The sequence below is a fragment of the Opisthorchis viverrini genome (genome assembly GCF_000715545.1).
Source record: "Opisthorchis viverrini unplaced genomic scaffold opera_v5_11, whole genome shotgun sequence".
Classification (NCBI taxonomy): Eukaryota; Metazoa; Platyhelminthes; class Trematoda; order Opisthorchiida; family Opisthorchiidae; genus Opisthorchis; species Opisthorchis viverrini.
In genome coordinates, this window is record NW_008751667.1 from 228960 (window position 1) to 251322 (window position 22363).

Sequence of the window (22363 nt, forward strand, 5' to 3'; positions counted from 1 at the left end):
TCTTTTTATTTGTTAAGATGTCGGTTGTTTGGTCCGGCAGCTCGATTCATCCAATCATCTTGCGCATCTCAAGGACCTCCAGAGCCTTTCAATTTCGAGGTGACTTCTGTCGTAAGTTAGTTCTTATGACTTTGCCAAGCTGCATGCTAACTTTCCTTTGTGTAAATTGGATTTTTCCCTTCGTTTCCTGTGCTTGAATGCAAGAGGCATGTTGGTGGCAGTTCAAGGTATTGTCTATATCACTCTCATCCATGAATTTCGAACTTCAGGACTGGCCTGGCACTTAGTAGACCGTAACCACTGAAAAGGTGACTCAACACAATACTACTGACTTGGGGATATTAGGTGAAAAAAGTTCCGGATAGTTTTCTCAGTTTCATAGATCCGTTGAAGTGATTTTATGTCATCGCATACATGCCACAGTTGTTTATGCAAGCGATGGAAAGTATTCAATGGTAAGAAAAGAGAGACTTAGCACTTGACTATCAGTAGATCAGGATACCATTCTTAGGGTGAACAAAAATGAGACATACCACTGCGATTTTTCCAACAGGGAAATTTCGCCCGGAAATATTTTTGGGCTAACCCCGGTTTGTCTTGACTTCGGTGCCATTAAAGAGAAAGGGCCAGAAAACTAGCTAGCGAGGGAAAAGAATTCATTCATTTAATTGTTAAGAAATACATACAAGAGTATGACCACCGTTTAATTTGTATACTGGGATTTTTACGGCTGGACGTCATCGCTTGTGACACACAGAAAATTGCCGCTACAAGGTGTTCATAATGGGATACAACTACTATCGATCCACTGCAGTTTTTATTATATAACGGATAATACACCTGAATAAAGTGGTGAAACCTAGTCGACTACAACAGTTCATCTTCAGAGATTTCATCCCAGGATAATCAAATCTTGAAGGACTACTTCCAGAGTAACAACAAACTAGGATATCACATCCCGAAGCAGTAAAGGTATTGTGTCCGCTCAATTGCTTTAGAGTCGTAAAAAGACTCGCCAACAAGGAACACAACAGTTTTATTGCGGAAAAGCGAGTGTAAATGCTTCAAGAGGACTCACGGTCTTTAAAGGACAATTTCGACAATAATGCAGGCGGTGTGATTCGCGTTTGGTGAACACTTATCATCATTAACCATGATTCTATGGAATGACTGAACACTCGTCATCACCAGCCATGCTCGTGTGGCATGTCTGAACACTTGTCAGCCAGTGCTGCATTGATTCGATCGATCTGGCCTAGAGGCTTGACGGCTTCCCCACTGCGATTTTGGTGGGGTTCGGATATCTCAGTAGGTTTCGGACATTCTGGGTTTATTTTCAGGAATCTGAACTTCCTAACAGTGGGCCATATCACGACCCATGGCGATCGCAATTCCAGGAAATCTTTACTTGTGTCGATTACAACTGTCCCCATGGCTTCTATTTTCATTTATGTAAGATCACGAATCGCATGGTCCTGCATAATTGCTATTCACAATGGATTTTCGGAAACATGGTAACTCAAAGAAGAGCTTGAACTACACGGAATAGTCTAACCACCGCATAAAACTTTCCCCTCTATCCAAAATCGACTAAACTGAATTTTTCATGTCTTGTGATTAAAGCTAACAGGCACACACCAGAAATTTGCGTGACCCATCTCACAAGGAGAAGACTACGCCGTATTTGTTGAACTTCCAGTGATATAGTTAACAGCCTGCAGGGGCAGCCGGGTAATTTAATGGAATGTTGATTGATTTCAAAGTGACGAAGATGATTTGGGCTGATTTTTTTTCTATACTTCAGTGCTCAGAGAGAATAACTGGGTCGGGAAGATGTTTTGCCTCTCGTATTGTAGTTCGAAGAAGTTGGGGCGGAAATTGTTGAAAATACTTGTCAGTGTATATCAAGAAAGTCAGGTTCCTGCAAGTAACGACTGAATGCCTTAAATCTGTTTAGACCCTCAACTCCACTAGACGCTGACCAGACAGACAACGCCCCCGCAATATGCAGCGCTTCACAGCCTTGTATCAAAGGCAGTCGAATTGAGTCAGCGTCGGATCAAGGTCAGACAACGCCCTCTCAATATGCAGCCTTGTATCAAATCCAGGCAGCGTGAGGCAGCGTTTGGACCAAGGTCTGGTAGTGTCCCCCCAATAAAATAGCTTGAGGCCGTTGTATTCTGGCACCCACGCTCTCGCACTCGCTTGTTCGGAATAGAGCGGTTATGTTTTTTTGGCGAGTATTTTTCCGGCACTAGGCAAACAAGGTCATCATCGATTCCGATCCTTCAAGTTCCTTCCTACCCCTTGGATTCATCAAAGACTCAACAATAATATGCTATTTACGGTCCTTGGGTGGGAAGACCGCCGCGGAATTAAGCTGAATCCGATGCAAGGGAGCAGATATTCCTAGCCTTGGACCGTCTGTAGGCTAACAGAGGAGCCAAAGGCTAGTGATTAACATCTCATCTGAGACAGATGATCTTTTGACCCCGTGGTGTTTTTCCAGTCAGTTGCAGCCGGCAGAAGCGAGTTGGAGTTTACCTGTCTGGTTTTCAGGCGATCCACGATGATTTTTCGAAAATCTAAGGGCAAAAGTAACCAACCCCATCATGATAACCAAGCTATTCCTGTTAACTGGTGAACGAATACTTCGAACATGTTTTACATTAGACGGTGTTCGAAAAACTCTCAAGGTGTCACGTCTACCCGGGCTAAATAGCTCGAGGGTACATTGTCAGTAATAGAGAGCCTCACAGTGACCACTGTTTAGTGGGTTGGATGTGCAGCAATCAGAGTTGAAGCCCACATAGATTCGTGCTGTCGTATAAACGACCACCCAATTCCTCAGGTAATTACATCTCTTCACTTACCCATACACACAGGTCTACGGAATGGCCTGTGTCAAATCATTCTGATAGTATTTTCATAAAGGAAACTACTCACAAGGTTACTGAATACTCTTTGACAGTCCACGACCGGTTTTGACCTTTCACTTTAGGCTCATCAGGTGGGCGCAGTCCCCGAGTTTCCGTCAACCTTACGTTCCACTTGAACCCTGACATAGTTGTGAAAATCAGCTAGACATATAGACCTTTAGAAGTAAAGTTTACTTTGTGTTGCTCAACGGTGATTGCTTTGTCATATTTGGTTGCAAAATTTGTGGAACTTGTGATCGCTTACTGTTATTTCAACTGAATTCTCATTTTGTTCTTATGAGAGCTGTTCTAGAATTCACATCTTGGAAATCTGACATGCGAGAGGAGCTTGTTGGCACAAGTCGAACACAGTAGGATGAATGTGCACAAATGATCATACTCGAACAGACAAATATATCCGCGTTCGAGTGATGGAATCGACTATCCAAAAGCATTTTGTTTTAGCAATCGATTGACTCACCTCTCAGGACTTTTGGTTCGGATGCCTGGACACTTCTGACCAGCCCATCAGGCATGATAATCCAGGTGTATCCAACCTTCGCTGATGGAGTAATTGTAGCGTTTTCTCGTGGTATAGAAGAGGTCTGGGGTTGAATCTCCGCACTTCAAAATGAATGCACTTGTGAGGTCATCTAATAAGGGTGAAACCAATCCAATTCTATGGCACGGATTAATCAGGGCAATTGAGCTATGTTCAATGCAATCAGTTGTCCAGGTTCTTAAGGTAGAACAATAGTGCCAGTGAGATCCCATTTAGATCATTCAAACTGAAAACTACTCTATCGATCGTATTGTCTACGGCACGAATTGAAATACTCTCAAGAGGCTCGGACTGATAAGCTAAAAGGAGAGTTATGTTGACCCTCTCTAGTGGCGGTCAGGTTAGTTTCTCCCAACTTAAACCAACACAACTCTTTTTTGCACGCTGCGATACTAACTGACTGAGTGATTTTCGTTAATCTCTTTTTGCTTTCGGATGTCAAATTCGTATAGGGGTAAACAGCCGTGTGGCAGTTTAGATTGCTTCAAAGGTACTCTCATCCAATAGCTGAGCGAAGAATTCCCCGGAAGAGATATTTAGCCGAGCCTTCTTTGGTGTACGTTCCGTATGAAGCCTGGCGTTTAGGTTTTCATTTTTTACATTGCCTTGCCGATGCATTTTTCACTTGTCGACCCAAAGTGGCCTTTTCAAATCTTCAGATTTCTTACTCCTGTTGACACTGTCGAACACCAACTGTCCTTTACAAAGTACAGCGCGAAGCTGGAATTGAAGTGAAGACTCTGACTGGATTCACTTAGAGCCTATCGATTCGCTTCATCCCGATAGGTTTTACACAGGCCAGTATGACCGGAAGTCCAAGACACAATCTGTTGATATGATGACCAGCTACATCGGAACACGTTCAACTTGTAGTCAGTCGGTCATCGACCGCGTTAATATCTCGGATCTATTCCGAACATTCCGCATTGTGCTGTGCATAACTGAGGTGCCTTATTTGATAGGTTGGTTGAATCCAAGCACCTTTTCGGCAGAGGCATTCATTCTAAAAATGTCTGACGGGGTCCGACGAAAAGAGCTAACTAAATGCTACAACAGTCCCATCTGTGGATCCACTACGCCTTCGATGAGAACAATCCATTTTATAGGTTTTTTATGGATCTGCCTAACCTCATCGAGTGAAATACTTCATGCACTACAAATTGTGAGGTTGCTGAAAACGGTTTAACAAGTGGCGCAGGTCATCTCCTTGAGTTGTGAACTGTAGTTTACCTGCACATCCGTCAAGCAACGGTTCATAGGACAATCGGATCACTTGTGAATTAGACGTACGTACAAACCGCTCGGTTTGAAAGAGAAATTCGCACCGTGACCAAGTGGAAACAAAGAATTCGGGGTTCAATTTCTGAATTAACGAGCTCTGTTTTTTTCTTACAAACTGTTCAAAAGCAACCAATCTGTTGACCATGCAGGGACAACGTACCCTAAAGCTCTTTGTGTCCTGGATCACTTGTGACTTCCCCAACCGTATAAAGGGCTATGAATATTGGTGTTACTGTCTAAAACCCCCCGAAAAAGCTCTTTTTTCCTTGATTTATTTTTTCTGCAATGAAATGAATACTCCTTACCGTGAAAGCCCAGGTAGAGGATAGTAACCGCTGGAGAAAGTCGCAAAGGCCGAGAGATCTTCGGGAGGAATAAACCTTCTGATCAAGCTTCCTATCGGGACTAGACAAGAATATTCATAAAGGACACCAGCAACTAAGCGTGTAGTGAAGGCTTATCGCGAAGCTCATGTAGAAACCCTGTTTTCAGGTGCAGTAGTCTGGCAAACATGGTCTGCTGCTCTCTTTATTTGGCGGTGGCACTGAGAGTGAACTTTAATCAAATTTCTTTGAATAGCCATCTTCATCACGCCATTGACCGTTCGACTCGCAAGCTTCCGGCGCTAAGGTGATACAGCAAAGGAAATAACGCGCTTCCAGCTGTGACTCTGGTTGTACTGGGAGAGATAAGCTGCAGTGGATTCAGCTCTTCAATTTTTTTTTATCATGGCTCTAGAAATCCGAGAGATTGAGGTCATATTCTGTCGCTCAAATCATGACCAGACAGCGTCTAATTTAGACATTCGCCGATCGAAATATGCAGTATAGGAATTGAAAAAGCCGAAATGGCAACGGAACCATCGTCCTGTCTCTGGTGACAAGCTCCTCACATCCACCTGGAATCCTATTACTCATAAGTAGTAGGTTAATTTGTGTTGGTTCTATTCACCCTGAGGGAAGGTCTGCAATCTTTCCTGTGAAGAGTGGAGGCTTTTAAAACACTCAATGGGGAGTTTTAACCACGAGTGAAACTCGTTTATTCTAAAAAGCCTTGTTTGAAATCGTCATCAGAGCGCATCTCACTAAACTAAGAGAGTATCGAACCTTTGACCTTCCAGCTGATGAGTGAACACTCGATAGCTGGGCCACGAGCACCCGACCATCCCTGTGGCTAATTTGCACCTATGGAACCGTGAAAATCGTTCTCTTTTTGGATAGGCTGGATCTTCGGATTTGGGAGTTTTAAGGCTCTCGCAGGGCAAACAAAGAACAATGTAGCACCTCATTTAGCCTTGACAGTTTTTGCTATTCCGTAGGTATGCTACTGACAGCAAAGAGAAAATGGCAGCCAAAAGGGTCTCGAGGATGTCGAAATGATTGTGTTTGCGACCGATTAGAATTTTTCTAGTAAGTTGTCATTGTCAGAGAGAGAGAAATAACTACCAAAAAGATATCTGTCCTGTACATCACAAGAGGACTTAGTTAAAAAATCCAAAGTATATTTGAGTGCCGAAATGGGACCCAATTTCCTTGTACAATGATTCATCGCGATGTATTTCGCATTTGTACAACAAATTAGTCTGCACCACTGTTGTGCGTGTCACTTTATATCAAATTAGCCAAAATCATGAAATGCCTTTCTTCAACTGTTCCAGGAAAATCTGATTGAGCTAGACGTCAAGGTGAGACGCGTAGGTGAACAAAGTGAACAACATCTTCGACGGACGGAGTTTCGACTGACTGATCGGGGGGAGATCTCAGCAACGTCATTGGACCTAAATCTGTAAGCTCAGTTTCAATCGTGGTCGTACACTTTTGACAGATTGTGTGCATTCGTATACTGTCCAAACACAACAAAAATGCACTACTCATTGATCGGGGCTGCCACGACAAATACTATGTATGCTAATGAAGGGGGTTATCCCTTTTATGACAGCTGAGGATGTCCACTATTCCTCTTTGGAGATTTCGTCCTGACGCTGAAGTCAGTATATGCGGAAAGCCAAGAAGCAGTGAACAACTGTTTCATCCTTTTGGGAAGCATCAGCACTGCTCAACTTACGAAGCTCCAGGGAATGTCGAACGGGCGACTCCCAGGTTAACGGCCTCAAGTGGCTGATCAGCAGTCTGATTAACTCGCACTTAGACAGAATGTGGTGCCGATTATCCTCCAACCACGGGATCCACGTGAAATGGTCACGTGTTGACGGACTCACTGAGTGACGACTTGTCACTTTCCCTCTTTGGGTGAATTTCACTCTCCCGCTGAACTACTCATAGATTTCTAGTAGACTGGCGTTAGCTGAACATCCACTGGTGACCGAACGGTTATCGGTTCGGGACGTTGCGGTCTCATGAGATGTTTCCCAATAACCAGTGCTCCTCGACTTTTTAGCATAGGCTGACTTTGCTGTCGGAACGGAGACCCCACCAAAAACTAACACCTCAAACTACTAGGAACCCAGTAATATTGCAATAGCGTATTGGATGAATCGAGCTTATGCACCGCTTCATGGGCTGTGAACAGGAAAGTCTCTTGAGAAGGCATTAAGCCATATTTATGGTCATTGTGTTGTTAGTTTGGCGTATATTTTTATCCGGGATGTCGTTACGCTCAATGAATGGATGTGGGTGAGCAAGTTACTTTTGCGCATTTTGTAATTGGGGCCTTCAGAGTTGGAACACTTTGTTTCAATGTTTCAAACTGATATATTGCAAATGTATAGTATGCGGCCTAGGCGAATGGATCTGTGAAAATGGTTGTGTCATTTAATCAATCGGTCATCCACACGGCTCTGATGGATGTGTCATTCTGATTTTGTCTAATAATCTGAAAACTGCAACGAAGAATTAAAATATGCGGCCCTGCGATTGCTCGCCCCACGCTTCCTTGATTTTGAAAAATGGGGTATATCTATTGAGTAACTGTCATGAAGGCCAGCTTCCTGAAAGCACCACCGAATGCCCGTAGTCTACCGAGACTCTCAGCTCCGCTAGATGTCGACCAGACACACAACGCCCCCTTAACATGCAGCGCCTCACAGCCTTGTATCAAGGCCAGACAGCGCGAGTCAGCGTTGATCAAGGTCAGACAACGCCCCCGCAACATGCAGCACGTCACAGCCAGACTGTGGGCGTCAGCATTGGACCGAGTTCAGACAGTGTCCCTCCAATAAATAGCTTGAGACCGTTGCACATTCGCACTCACACGCACTCACGCTCTCGCACCCGCTTTGCTGGAATATAGCTGTTGTGTTCCCTTCCTTGAGTCTTTTCTCTCCGACACTAGGCACTGAAGCGGGTCAGCAGCAGATACCTCAGATTGGCGGATCAGCAGATAGAACAGTAACAATGTATAATTATCCAATAAATGTCAAGCAAACGGCTATCGACCAAACACTTCGTGATTTGTCCTAATAAAAACCTATTGTGTGGTGGACAATAACGGCTTTCAACGAACAGTAAACAGCTTTGGGTTTCTGCCCAATTTTTTTTAACCAAAATCATCGTTCATACCTTATTTTTGAGTGTCTTTGCGAAACGGTTTCTTCTGATTATCCGTCCCACTTCACTCACAGGATCGTTCGGTTCTACGCAGACTACGTTTGCTTGCCCAACTACTTTGGAAAGCTCTGTGACAAATTCTGTGATCAAAAGGCACCGGAGCACATTTGTGATGAATTCGGCAATCCAAAATGTCGGTCAGGTGAGCCTGTTCACCTGGTCACTGCAAGTGGTTTGTTCATTTGCTAATCAACTACATGGATCGGTAGATATCGGTGAGGTCTTCTTCTTGGATGACACTCACCAATTCCTGAAAACGTCCAACTAAGAATAGAACATTCTTTTTTATGTATGGCCATAAAAGTTATGGTAGTTTACTTCTGATAATTCTAATCGATTCATCACAATATGATACGTGTTCGTCCAAGCTTTTTTGTCCCCGCCCTCTCTGCGCAGATGGCTATCTTGTATTGATTAACCTCACCAAACTGTCTTTCTACGCTAGACTATTTCTGGGATACCAAAACCAGTTCGTGTCGTCTAGACTTGTGCTCGCGCATGCCAGACTACTGTCTCAACGAGGGCACCTGCGTCACCAATCCAGACCGCAATGCTGATCATCCATACTGCCTGTGCAGACCGGGCTTCATCGGCCGGCGGTGTGAGACCAAACAGCCGGAAACTACGACGCTAGTCCAAGAAACCACCGCTGTCACAACGGTGACGCAGAGGCACACGAACCGTCCGCCTGGCTCACCTGATGGGGAGCATTACCAACGGGAAAGCAGGGTACCTCATCTGGAGGTTGGTCCCACAAACCATTCAAAGTTGATTCGGAATGCCCACAAACATAGCCCAGTAAAGGATCCTCGAAAATATTCAGCAGTTGAGAAACTTGCCGATGAGGAAGAGCAGGAGAGGAAGAGAACGGAATTTAAATGGGGTCCAACTGTTTCAGAGCTAGAAGGAGGTCACCGCGTGAGGCAACTGACAGGAGATGATGAGGTGAGCACTTGTGACAGAATCCTCTCCGTTTCTTTTAGATCAATCTTTTGTACAACTTAAACAGTGGTCACAAATGTGCTGTTTACCAGTGGGAGACATATGTAACCCGAGTCAAGTGAATGAAGTTCCAATGAATACTTCAGCAAGTTTCGAACAGAGTTCACAGAAAGTCTTGCGAGTTATTCTAGATTCCCATTAGCAGTGCTGATCACGCAACCAGTGAATGTACTGAATGTTGTACTGATTGCCATGACACAGGCTGAGGCAAGACATAAGTTGAGAGGAATGTGGAAAGGTTATAACTACGTCCAAAATCCAAAAATAAGAACTCTTATTCAATTCCCGTCAAATTTTTGGCTACGCAGCACCGTGGCTTAGTTTTAGACCCATGCAGACCCAGGACAACCTGCAACTGAAAAAGTGCATTGACTGAACATCAGCATTGAGCGCTGAAGCAATGCAATGTGTAATCCAGTTTGCTACTTTGTTGGGACACTTAAACGTCGAATGAATCCCGGCCAAGGTTCACCCGAACGGTATAGGTTAGAACAGCTCCATGGGAAGGCTTTCACCTTAAGGAATAACTAAACAGACGTGGGGTCAAGCTGAAGCATGTACGAGCTATCAGTGGGAATACATTTACTTTCTGGAACATCAGGCTTGTTCTTATCTTGTATCGTGCGGTCTTGCAATGTGACAGCGTCTAACTGCACTGACCGATATGGCCGCACACATCCCTTACACAAACGGGTCTGTGACACCATGATTGCCTGTAAATAGGGTTGTAGTCAAACTCCTGGTCAATTCATCATCGTCATCATCACCAGCATAGGAGTCATTTGCGTCACCATCACCATCCGTGAAACCATCTGTGTACCGGTGGTCGAGCTGAGCTGAGCTGAGTTCACTTCACTTTGATCAATAACGTGGCCGTTTGTATTCACTGTAAACTAAGCTGGCGGAGTGGGTATCATTGTAAGAAAAACAATACTGAAGACAGTGAATAGATTTGCTTACAGCTAAGTAGATGGGGTTATTCGACTACCCCTTTCCCCTTGCCAAGTCGCGGTCACCTTATAAAGAAATACCTCTCAGTATAACGGAGATAATCAATGTCTAGGTGAGTACAATGTCTTTCTTCCATGGCTCTACTGAAGAGCCACGTAAAAATTGGGATTAGTGGAAAATATGCGGAGCCAGGATTGATCAATTTGGAAAAAAGCCTACATATTTATAAATATTTACTCTGTGGAGAGTTTCCACCTCTGATCAGGCTGACGTAGGTATTCCAAGACTACAAGAAACTTAAAAATAGCCAGGGAATACACACGGGTGGGGGTAGCGTTTCGGATAGATAAAAGTAGCCTGAAAAATCTGGTGTAGGATTTTCGGGAGACTAAAGCGGTGTGTTGTGGCTGGAGTTCAGTAATCTGTCCGAAAAATGACACAGGTTGCTTGTCACAGTTCTGAGAGAGTCTCTTCATCAAGCCGATTTCCTGCAGTTCATTTCAAACGGTTCAGCTTGCTGATCGCCCTGTGGATATAGGTAACAGTATAGGTTACAGTAACCTCATTTGATTCAGGATCCAGGAATTTCTCTGCTGATCAAAGCAGCCAGGATTTGGACTTGGGGGTCACAAAGGTGATTCAGAAATTAGGTCTGTAAAAATCTGTGTAATGGAATTTTTCACCTCGTAAATTTTGAATATCATCCGGATATCGGAAATTCGGAATACTGGTGTCCTCGTCACCAGAAACGTAGCAACTCCGTGTTCACTTGCTGTTATGTCTACTGATTCGTCAATCTGTGGTATCTGCTGCTGATCCGCTCCAGTGCCTAGTGTCGGAGAGAAAAGACTCACAGAAGGGAACACAACAGCTATATACCGAACAAGCGAGTGCGAGAGCAAACGTTACAACGGCCCCACGCTATCTAAAGGGGACTGTCTGATAGGCATTAGTGAACACCCATCAACATCGATCGTGCCTCTATGAAATGCCTGAACGCTGATCACATTCGGTCGTGCTTCTGTGGCGTGCATGAACACTCATCAGCTTTTGCTGAATTGATTGAATGATTGACTGGCCTGGATGCTTGCCGGCTTCCCCGTTGAGGTTTTGGTAGAGCAGCAGGTTTCGGGCATTCTGAGGTTACATTCAGGAATCTGACCTTCCTGATATTTGGCTATTTAGTGCTGTCTTCCTTAGTGTACCTTAAGCTATAGACACAATTCTTCAGTTATCATGCTGCAAGGGTGCGTGGAAATATATCATCATCACCTTCTGATGGATGACAAATTGAATTCAGAGAAGTTAATGGAAACTAGGAAAGATCAAACTTTATAGCACAACCATCCATACGGACTACAAGTGCATTTGTCTTCTTTTTTCAGCCACGAATGAGGCGAATCTTGCTGCCGATTTTGGTTGTGATTCTGATGTCTGCCCTCCTTCTAGTTTGCGCTGGTTTCGTGGTATGGATCGCAGTTCGTAGGGGAAAGCAGAAAGCAAGGTAAACGTTACTGCCCACTACAGTGCTTTGCTATACGGTGTTGTAAACTACAGTGTGCTGCGTCATGGTATGTTATACTGCACTGTTGTGTACAATATAATACTTGGCTATACCTTGATATAATACAGTGCACTACGCTTTACAATGATGTACTACACCTTACTATACTAACGTACAAGATCATGACATATCCCTCTGCAAAATTCCCTCCAGATATGTGCTGGTCCGTGAATTTCATAGGTCAAAAACTATGATCAACTACCATCCGATGGCCTGGCCTCGTCTTAACGTTTGAACTTCTATACTCTTCTAAAAACCAACTGACTGAAGGACTGGCGTGGAATGCTAAGCCACTGAATTCTCTACCTGTTTAGAAGCCGCGACGGTGGTTAGCGAGCGGCACAATCGACTTGCCGTCATCCACGGCTCTTTTCCAGAACAGAAATTGCGGTGTTTCGTCCGTTTAGTTCTGTAAATTGTCACAGATGAACGAGTGAAAATTCGGTCACCACGCCTAGTGTCCAGTTTGCTACCGCCTGGTTTTCAACCATAAAAGCATGACAGGATGACCTGATTTCATAACGCCAAGACGTGAGACAGGTCTGATTCGCAGACGATACCCGAATTAGCCCTTACGACGACTGTGACACCCAGCGACGGTGCTATTTCATGTGTGGAAATGAGCGATCAATGTGTGTGCGTTTACCCGACGCAACCATCTGCCGTGATGAAAGCTATCCGGTCTCCTCCGTTTTTGCTTACCCCGCACAGAAGAAGATGCGTTCTGAATCTCTCGTTCGTGATGTTCTCAGGCAAATGAATGTGCTGCACTAGGCCGCCTCATGTTTCAGTCGCTACGATATTCGAGATATCGCGATACATGTATATCTTTGTAATGTACTACTCATAAGGTTGCTGAAAATCCGTCGACAGCCCACGACCGGTTTCGCCCTTTTTGGAGCTCATCAGATAGGCGCAATCCCCGGGTTTCCGTCAACCTTATGTTCAACTTGAACCCCAATCGTACTGTTTCCGAGAAATACACCCAAATACAACCAAATTAGTTTGCAAATTAGTGTATATTCGCGAATTTCGTGCAATTTGGTTTCAAGTAGAACATAAGGTTGACAGAAACCCCGGGACTGCGCCTATCTGATGAGCCCCAAATAGGGCGAAACCGGTCGTGGGCTGTCGACAGGTTTTCAGCAACCTTATGAGTAGTACATTGCAAAGATGCGTTCTGGTTTGCTGGCTAGGATAATCCCATGAGCAACCGCGCTGGAAGGGCGAGATGGTCCAAGTGGTTAAAGCGCGAACTTACTGACCGGAAGGTCCGTGGTTCGAACCCGACCTCTGCCTCTCGACTTCCCCTGTCTAGGCTTGGGCAACCTGGCAGTATCCCAGCCCTCGTGCAACCTTCGGGTGGCATGGTAGCTATGCACCGAAAGGGTGCAACAGCTGAACAGCTAGACGAAACGCGCTGGATAGCGTTTTGTCCACTTTCGCACCCAAAGGTGACCAAAACTGACCGCAAGTCTTATATCACTACTCAGAGCTTGGAACCACCTGCGTTCACACGCATTTCACCCTGGTTCCTTGCGGTTTTCTCCTGTTGAGGCGAGTGGAGAAAAAGTATTATCAGTGCCACCTGGCTGCAAAATGCCGCAGTACATAACTTTAAGAAAGTACTGAAAAGTGCTTCAAGTCTGTACTTTGTTGAGCAAGTAATTTTCAGCCTGTTCAGGATATTTTTGCCTCAGTGAAATAGCTGTGAATACTGAATTACCATCCTAATTTATGGCAAACCATTGTTGGCCAATTTCTTTTTTTGGGAGCCGTTTCATGATGAGGATGAGGGGTGTTCAGCGGGACTTCGGCCAATTGTGTTTGCAACCTAGTCCACTATCCCTTGCTTAGAAGGTCACGGAAACTTTCAAAAGTACGATTTATGGTCTGTGGTATCTGTGACGTACTTTCATCTTCTTCAATAATGACAATAAATGGCCAAAATTGTTTTTTGGGTGTCTTACCTGCCACAGACGACTGGATGTCGGATTTCAGGACACACAGATCTGTGATATAGTTGGGAGGAAAGAAAGTTTCTGTTGATTACGATAAATTTACCTTTAAAGAGTGGATGAGAGAGTGTAGCAGCTGTGGAAGTTGCGAGGTATTTAGAAACTGAATGGCTGTAAAACATCTGTCCTCACTGATTGTCGCATGCATGCACCGGGCATCGACTTCGTGTTCAAGGTCACGTGCCGGTCTGTACCTAGAGGTAACAAAGAAATCTAGGCGCCTAGTGAATTCAGATACAACTGGTAGCGAACGTAATTTTGATGGCTGTATGAAGAAGTTTGGAGACGCTTTAATGGAGACCTCGTCCTGTAATCGAAGCCAGTCTATGTCGAAAAGCCTGGATGAACTGTACAGCCACCCCATCCGTTCTGGGAATCATGAGCGGTGCGCATCCCATGAAACTCCCGAAAGTCTTGAACCGACGACCTTTCAGATAGCAGTTTGATTACGCAACGAATGGCCTTTGGGGAGAGGCTGGCTACGCATACAAGACAAAAATTAAAGGACGAGTAGCGATGTGTCCTCTCTAAGTGCGATTGGTCGCTTGTGATCGAAAGGTCAAATGTTCCTATTACTGGTTGGGAGGTCATGGGTTCGAAACTCTTTGGACTTCGTAAGATGCGCACCGCTGATGATTCCCAAAGGGAATGATTCAGCTATACAGTTTTTCTCGACTTCTCGGCATAGGCTGGCTTCTTCTTTCATAGGACAAACTACTCGTTAAAAGAACGTAGTTTGGTTAGACATCTCTCAGTCTTCGTTGAATTGACGTTTTCCGTACAAATCTGCAGCAATAAATCTGAAGAGAAAACTAGAATTTTGGCTAACTGTTTCCAACAGAAACTGCAACAAGTAACTACCATCGGTCGGCCTTTTCGACATTTCATCGGATGGTTGAAATCCTATACCAAACGAGGTGTTATAACCGACAGCTCCTTCGTGATACATTCAGTTCATGTCTAAAACGTGCTGCGGTCGGAACTGACTTCAGAGAGTAGGCAGATGGTGTTGCTCTTGTTTTTCTGTTGGGATGCCCGTCGCACAGACATCGGCCAGTCACATTTGCTCTCAATTACCGTTCTCTGTCGTCCTTTGGTCGACCTTCTTGTAATTGTTTACGTCTTGGGAAGTTTGTCGCCGGAAGAGGCAGTGTTGAACTCCACCTTGTCGAGTGGCCAAGACGATTGCCGTACTAGTAATGAGCGGGGTAAGAAATCTTCCATGGTGTAGTAGCTGCTTCGGTGTGTCAGAGAGTTTGCTCGTGTGCGTGTCCGTTCGTCGTTCCACCATCGATCTGACGTGTGACTTGAGTGGCTGATTGGATGCGTGTCCGATTGGTTGGTGGGTAGACTGGATATGACCCAGTTGTTTGCTCACCTGCCACGAAAGCGTACCAGTTTGACCGCGTGTACTCAATACAGCCGTGTCCGTACTAACGTGTTCGTCTGACTTACTGTCCCCCAGAGTCCGTTTACATAGGGAAGGGTTCGTGGTGTAGCCTGGAGTGTATTGCAACTCATGAAAAGGTCTATAACCTATACTGTAGATTTGTGGCGGGTCCCCTTTTGTTGTTTATAAAGCCATCGAGCCCGTTAGTCTGGTAGAATATTCGTGTGGCAAATCGACGCCCACCTTTTTATCTTTCGTCCATCCGGCTAGTGTAGGAGTTTTTTTAATAGAGAGGGGGACTATTTGATGCCAACTTACACCACAGTTTGCTCCATGCTACCAGAAAATCAGCCCGGTTTAGGACTGATACAAGCAACAGTCCTAACGAGGCATACGGCATACATACACTTAAACTTTCTCCGTCGGAGCCATGAGCTACACTGGTCATTCATTCGTTCATTGGTTAATTATTAATAAACAAATAAATGGATAAATAAATGAACCAATTCTGTTAGTCAGTTTCAAAGCTGGGAACCGTTTGACATGCAGTGGTTCCGGCCGCGACAGCCTCTTTTATCAAGGATTAGGAGAATGGGAACCACGCGCTGAAGGCGAGGGTCCAGCGAGTCCCCTGAAGTTACACGCATCCGCTTGTCCCGTGAGGTAGTGTGTGCGTGAGAGAGAGAGCGACGCAGCAACGCCGATAGCTCTAGTGCAGGATCGACACTGGTCGAATTTATGTATGAATATATGTGCATATGTATCCATATAGAGGCTGTCTCATAATTGATGCCAAAAATAATATTCATCTTAAAACTTTAACACTAATTCAAACATTCATCACTTTTTTATGTGAACATTATGGAGGTTGATTGTAAACAATTTGGCATTACAAAAGATGTTGAAAAAACGCTTCTTCCTTCTATAAGAATTTGGAGTTGGAGTGAGATGTGAGACACCCCATGTTTAACTTCTTCAAGCGTCATTCGTGCACACTCCTCTTCAATTCCTGTTCTTAACTCCACCAAATTCTTTGGTTTATTTTCATTATATACGCGAGTCTTGATTATTCCCAAACCAATAATCCAGAGGTGTGAGATCGGGTGACCTTGCGGGCCAAATGTTTGGAAATCCAAGAGCAATGATTCTCTCATCAGAAAGTTGCTTTTGGTTTGAGTAGTGGGGTGGAACGCCATCTTGTTGAGAGCAAGGTGACACGGGGAATGCCGGTGAACTGCGACACCTGAGTTATTGACGAAGATGCCCTGGTGCTATGGAGCTGAAGTTGCTCGACGTCATTCTGTACAATGGGCGCTCTTTCATCACCCAGAGACTTTCTCCCTTTGCCCGGAAAATCCAGTAAAGATCCAGTGGGCTCAAAGTTCGCAATCGAGCGTGTAATGGTCGACACGGTGAAAGGATCTTTGATGAGACCATGTTTGGTTTTGTAAGCAGCGGTTGCGCTTTCACCAAGGGAATAATGGAGTTTCAAAATTTCAATGCGCGTACTGACATTTATAGTAAACAGAAAAGAATGTCAACAATTGCATACAAAACCTCCCTTATGTAGCTATCAATAATGAAGAATTTTGTTAACTTTTCTTTGACTGTCTATGAGCACTTACCAAATCAAATTTGCGTTTATTATGAGACACCTTATAAATGTGTTTCTGTGTTTTTTTTACCCGGTAGTCTATAGTACCCAATCTCAAAAGTATGTTCTCATCAGACTGATCAAGAATGCCTGACACGCGATTTTCATCTTGGCCGTTTCAATCCGGTTTCCGGATCAACCTGTCGACCAGTCTACTGAAAACTCATAAGCATGAAGGAAAGCAGAAGTTGGTTAATTAGTTTTGCGTAAGGGGAACAACGTTTGATGTCGGTAACAAAAAATCCGCACTGCTCCATAAGCAACAGTCTTGACATTTGCACTCGGACACACTAGCGGAAAGGCTTTCGAAAGTCTGCGTGCAATACCGTTTCGGAGAGTACTCATCAGTTTGATTGTAAATGAACTGTGGCTGATAGTGGCCTATCAGTTTGGAGATAATAGTTGTCTTTACTTTTTTGGTGTTTTCGTGGAGTAGACGCGCACATAGGGTCATGAGCTCCATTTCTATTTACTGATACACACCCTATCACTGCGTGTGCAACGAAGAGAGGCTTGTAAAACACTATACAGTAGAGATGAGATTGGCCTGCTTGCTTCCTTTCGGTTTTCTCGGAACCTTCCCCAGTAGCTGAAAACCATCCTTTCTCTGATTACAGATCTTTATCCAAGAAGACTAATCCACCGGACTCCCTGGACTTTCAGGCACCCCCAAAACGCTGGGCTTCTGTAGATAACTCCCCGACTCGGTTTTGCGGTTTTATGCATGGTCATTATCCACCTTTACCATCACTCAACGAATGCGCCTTTTTCGGGGAGCCTCCGGTGGAGACGGCAGACCTTCAGTGCAGTTCGCCCATCTATCCAAACTTCCAACAGCCAGTACCTTTCCCATCGGCTGAAGCAATTAACCACTATTCAGTAGGTGGGATTCCAGAATGTGGATGGAATTACGATGCCAACCGGTTTTCAACATTGCCCAGAAATTTGACAACACTTCAGCGTCGAAGAACTATGGAGCCTTTTTATGTGGCAACCACCGTGGATCCCAACAGGATATATACAGGTGTCCCAACAACTCTGAATAATGGGAGCTATATTGATCCGAGATTTCGGGCGAGTACAATCTTGGGACCACTGCTTACAGACCCTCCTCAGACACTTCAACCTTTAGACAATGGGTCACAGTTTCTCCAACCACCAGGTGGCTCTCTGACCCCCTCAGTTCATGGTATATGTTCCAGCAAACTAGAATCGACCCCATTGAATACTTCATATCTATTCCCTTCTTTCATCGCTACCACGGAAGGAAAACCTTCAGTTACGGGTTCAGTACATCACGAGGAGTGTTCCCATGATCAGGATGTTTCCAGCACAACTCCTGCTCATCATCTTGAGGAAGAACACACTAGACAATCTCCAGGTAACCCATCACAACAAATACCCTCGCCACCGCTGGAATTTTCCGACTCATTCCTTAGTTCACTCTGTTAATATTTCAACCGGACGATGAAGATCAACATGTCTGAACAAGTTTTCCCACAATACATTTGTGCGTTCAGCTAATTTTTGAGAGCCTCACTATTAAATTAACAATTCCAGTTCATTTTTTGGTTCCCACTGTGGTGCAGCAACTAGTCACCTGTACTGTAATCTCCTTCTACACTCCGTTAACTTGTGAAAATCGCTCATATTGTGTACAAATCAGTCGCTTTCGACTCACGTATCTTCCTCGAAGATTAGTTCTTTCCTCATCTGAATAACTATTTTTGCCTTGGTAGTTGTAGATAATCACGTGGTGATCTTCTCTTTGATCTCGTTTATAGACTGACACCTACTCCATGTCAAAACCCGTAGAGCCTGGGGCTTGTTTCAAAGGGAAATCAATCTCCTGAGCTCTAAAAAAGAGTCAGCGTTTCACTGAAGCTACATCTCGGTTGGGTAGAACCTAATTCGTAATAACTGATGTGGTGCGGGCAGATTCCTCCATCAAGCGCTTGTATGGTGGGAGAGACATGGGCCCCGCGCTTGACAACCCCGATTTGACTTTTGTATCGACCGATGTTTAGCCCTGTATACAATCCTGCCGTGCTTTTATTTCATCTGGATGCTTATCGCCATATTCCTCTTCGATTTACCCGCGTTCGCAACGTCGAAAAAGAACATCACTTTCTTTTCCATTTCCAAAGCAAGTCTTGGTAACTAGTCTGCCTGACAACTATTTGTCCTCAGTGACCTTGTTTGGGTGTCCTTTGAGGCTGACTGTTATTAAACCAATAATTGTTATCAGTATTACTATGCTTTTTCTTTGATGGACTCTCATTCAGAGAGCAATCCACGCATACGTCAAAAATTAACTTTGTTCAATAGTTGATGTGTGAACTTATTCAGTCATGGGGAATGGTGGGATGAAAACAAACGTTCTTAAATAAGGATGGTTGCTGAAAGCACCTCGACAGCACACTACCGGTTTCGCCCTTCTTGGGGCTCATCAGGTAGGGGCCGTCCCCGAGTTTCCGTTAACCTCATGTTCTACTTGAACCCAAATTGGACTGTTTTCGAGAAATACACTCATTTGCAAATCAATTTGGTTTTCACGGGAGACTCAATTGAATCTCTCGTTTATGATGTCCTCCAACTGAATGTGCTGCACACAGGCCGCCTCATGATTCAGTTGGCACGATATTCGAGATATCGTAGTATATTTTCATAAGGGAAACTACTCACAAGGTTGCTGAAAACTCTTCGACATCCCACGACCGGTTTCGTCCTTCCAATTTGGGCTCATCAGGTGGGCGCAGTCCCCGAGTTTCCGTCAACCTGATGATCTACTTGACACTATATATCGAATATCGTGCCAACTGAAACACGACGGATGATTATCTGTTTTTTGTTGAATTTTGCAACATCCGCCCAAAATGAGTGAAATGGAGGCAGCAAATTTATTGGTCAATCTCGAGACTAAAGATGGAAACTCTAGAGTTTGAATGACATTTAAACCAAACTTTGGAGAAACTACATGGATGGACCAGTCTAAAATGGCTCGCAGCAATAATTCGTCGCAATCTTCGCTAGATTTTTTGTGAGAGATCTATTACGCTTCTGAATAACTACGTCTTTGGTTTCGCGCTGTTCACGTTCACTTGGACTTTGCGAACTTAAAGTTCAATCAAGTCATTGTTCGGGCATCTTCGGGAAAATGGTCGTTTCCCAACGTTCCATAGCTTCGTCCTGTGATCCTCGAATAAGGCAAGAAAACAGTGAGCACTATCCATTTCAGTACTTCTAATCGACCGTCCGATGGGAGAATCTTGGACAGATGAAATCCCGGCCCTCATAAATAGCTACAACCACGGTAGGTATGGTTTCATGGATTTAGCTAGTCACATGCTCTACTGGCCTCCAGATGGTAGGTACCGATACCTCGCCGACTTTGATGATGTACTGTGTCAGACTCATAAGAGTACATGAAATAGTTGTTTGCATACCGCAAATTTGGATCCACTGAAAGCAGCGCGATGACACACCCGCACACACACACACACACATCTACACACACAACAAAATGACTGAAAGAGACCACATAGGCTGGAGACAACGGGTGGCCAAGGATATGAACTGCTGGTGAGTTCTAATCAAACAGAAACTTTCGTAGATGGTTGTTGGCTCGTTCGCTGAGCTGGGCAAGCTAACTGGAGACGTTTCATCACCAATCGAGGTGACATCATCAGTGCGTTGTTGGGGCGGGTAGTGGTGTGTAGCGGTGGGTTGGTGGTTGTGCGTTTAGTAGTGTGACGCGTGTGTTAACGTACGTGCTGCTGGCCGGGGATGATCTTTGTTCGCTCGGGTGGTTCCAATGGTTAATTCTGTTATCCTATGTCCTCATTCGCCGATGCCCGCGTGGCCTTTGTGCTTAGCATCTCCTGCCGTCGTACTCTAGTCGATGCTGGAGTGGCCTTTATCCTTTCGAGTCCCGGCTTGTGAACTTTATTGATTTGACCCCATGGGGTTCCTTGTTTCTTTGTTTGTCAATCCAATATTCGGTCATCCTTGAGTGTTCCCGTTGAGATGTTGGTATTTTGTACGTAGGGGTTGCGCAGTTGAGTGCGCACTGATGATGTCTCCTCGTATGGTGACGAAACGTTTGCCAAGCTCGGCGAACAGATCAACAGCCACCTGATCAACAACCAATAAACTCACCCGAGCTACCAATATTTCAACAAATTAGAAACTAGTCTATATTGTTAATACGCTTCGATTACTGTACTTCGGCGATTGTATCACGTTCTGATTCACCATAAGCTTATGGTGACCCGAAGTGAGCTTCAATCAGCGCTTGAGGTATGAATTAGGAAACGAAGGGCCTGTCAGATCTACTTCTGTTTCATTAATTTGAAAACAAGACAAATGGCCATCCTCATGGAGCTCTGGAGGTCATGCACACAGCGGCATTTTCAGCGTGACTGCCTGCGAGATATTTTGATACACTATGCTACTTTCTAAACTGCACCAAAGCACATTGAATAATTTACGGCTTTGAAAGTTCATAGTTCCTGTGAAACAGATTGTTGATGGTGGTTTCTGGATTAATGCGGAAAGTTTTGAGATGTCTCTTACGGCCGACAGCAGTGTCCTCTGATAGAGGTTAAAACGTATCTGGTTGGCAAGTCCTGTACCAGAAGAGTGACAAGTTTGAGGCTACAAAAGTTTGATACGTGACAATCGGAAAACCAACCAACTGGTTTGGGGGTAAACGTGTCCAGCCAAGTTCAAATATAACATATGTATTTATTGACTGACCAGCAAGCGAACTAATTCACGACACCACGATGTGAATTGTGTTCACATATCAACTAGTCGCTTTAGAATAGATTATCTATCCCCATTCAGCAACCGTATGACAAAAGAGCGCCACCACATATTCACGTATATATGTATATTTATCCATCGATTACCTTATTGATGATTGCAGCGCTGACAAACACTTTGGGCTATAGCCAAGATGTTCAACTGTTATTCATAAAATTTGATACAAAGACCTTATACATGTGTGATTGAGTTGACTTCTTGTGTTTTCGAAACGCGGTCGAATAATGGTGTGCCTGTTACTGATTTGGCGTGTGGAGATGGGGATCGGTCGATCGATTTTTGAGTCCAACGAAAGCTGAACTGTCGAGAGGAAAAAAGAACGGAGAAATTCGATGAAAACGGCCATGGGGTTCTTTAAAGACAAGGAACAATTGAGTTTGCCAAAAGACAGCTTATTCTGCGGATACAGTGCCTCATTGGAAGAGCGATTTCAAAGAGATGGCACCTCGGGAGACTGCCCTCCTGTTAATTCAAGGTAATTCAAGGTTTAATGGTCTAAAAAGCAGTTAACTTTACAAGGACCATAGGGTGAACGTATATATACAAACGAACGCAAAAATATGCGTAATGTTTGCTGAGTGTCACATGGAGTTAAACAGTTCCAGATTCGGTTTGGACATAAGATATGCA

The 22363-nt window shown here is 44.4% G+C and overlaps 2 protein-coding genes across 2 annotated transcripts in view; one reads left to right on the top strand and one right to left on the bottom strand.

The window, feature by feature from the left end:
- Positions 1-15: 15 nt before the first annotated feature.
- Positions 16-19216, top strand: T265_12703 (hypothetical protein; the record flags this gene model as incomplete). Its single annotated transcript, XM_009165053.1, has 6 exons — positions 16-111; positions 6419-6546; positions 8342-8469; positions 8773-9272; positions 11666-11784; positions 17524-19216. Coding segments are annotated over 6 exons (1806 nt in total), but the record flags the coding sequence as incomplete, so codon positions are not given.
- A 2571-nt stretch (positions 19217-21787) lies between these two features.
- T265_01025 (hypothetical protein) overlaps positions 21788-22363 on the bottom strand; it is a gene marked incomplete at both ends in the record, with an annotated part of 58008 nt that continues 57432 nt past the window's right edge. The window contains one exon of the mRNA XM_009164968.1: positions 21788-22033. Within this exon, the coding sequence (XP_009163232.1) occupies positions 21905-22033 (129 nt within the window). The remainder of the gene's footprint in view (positions 22034-22363) is intronic.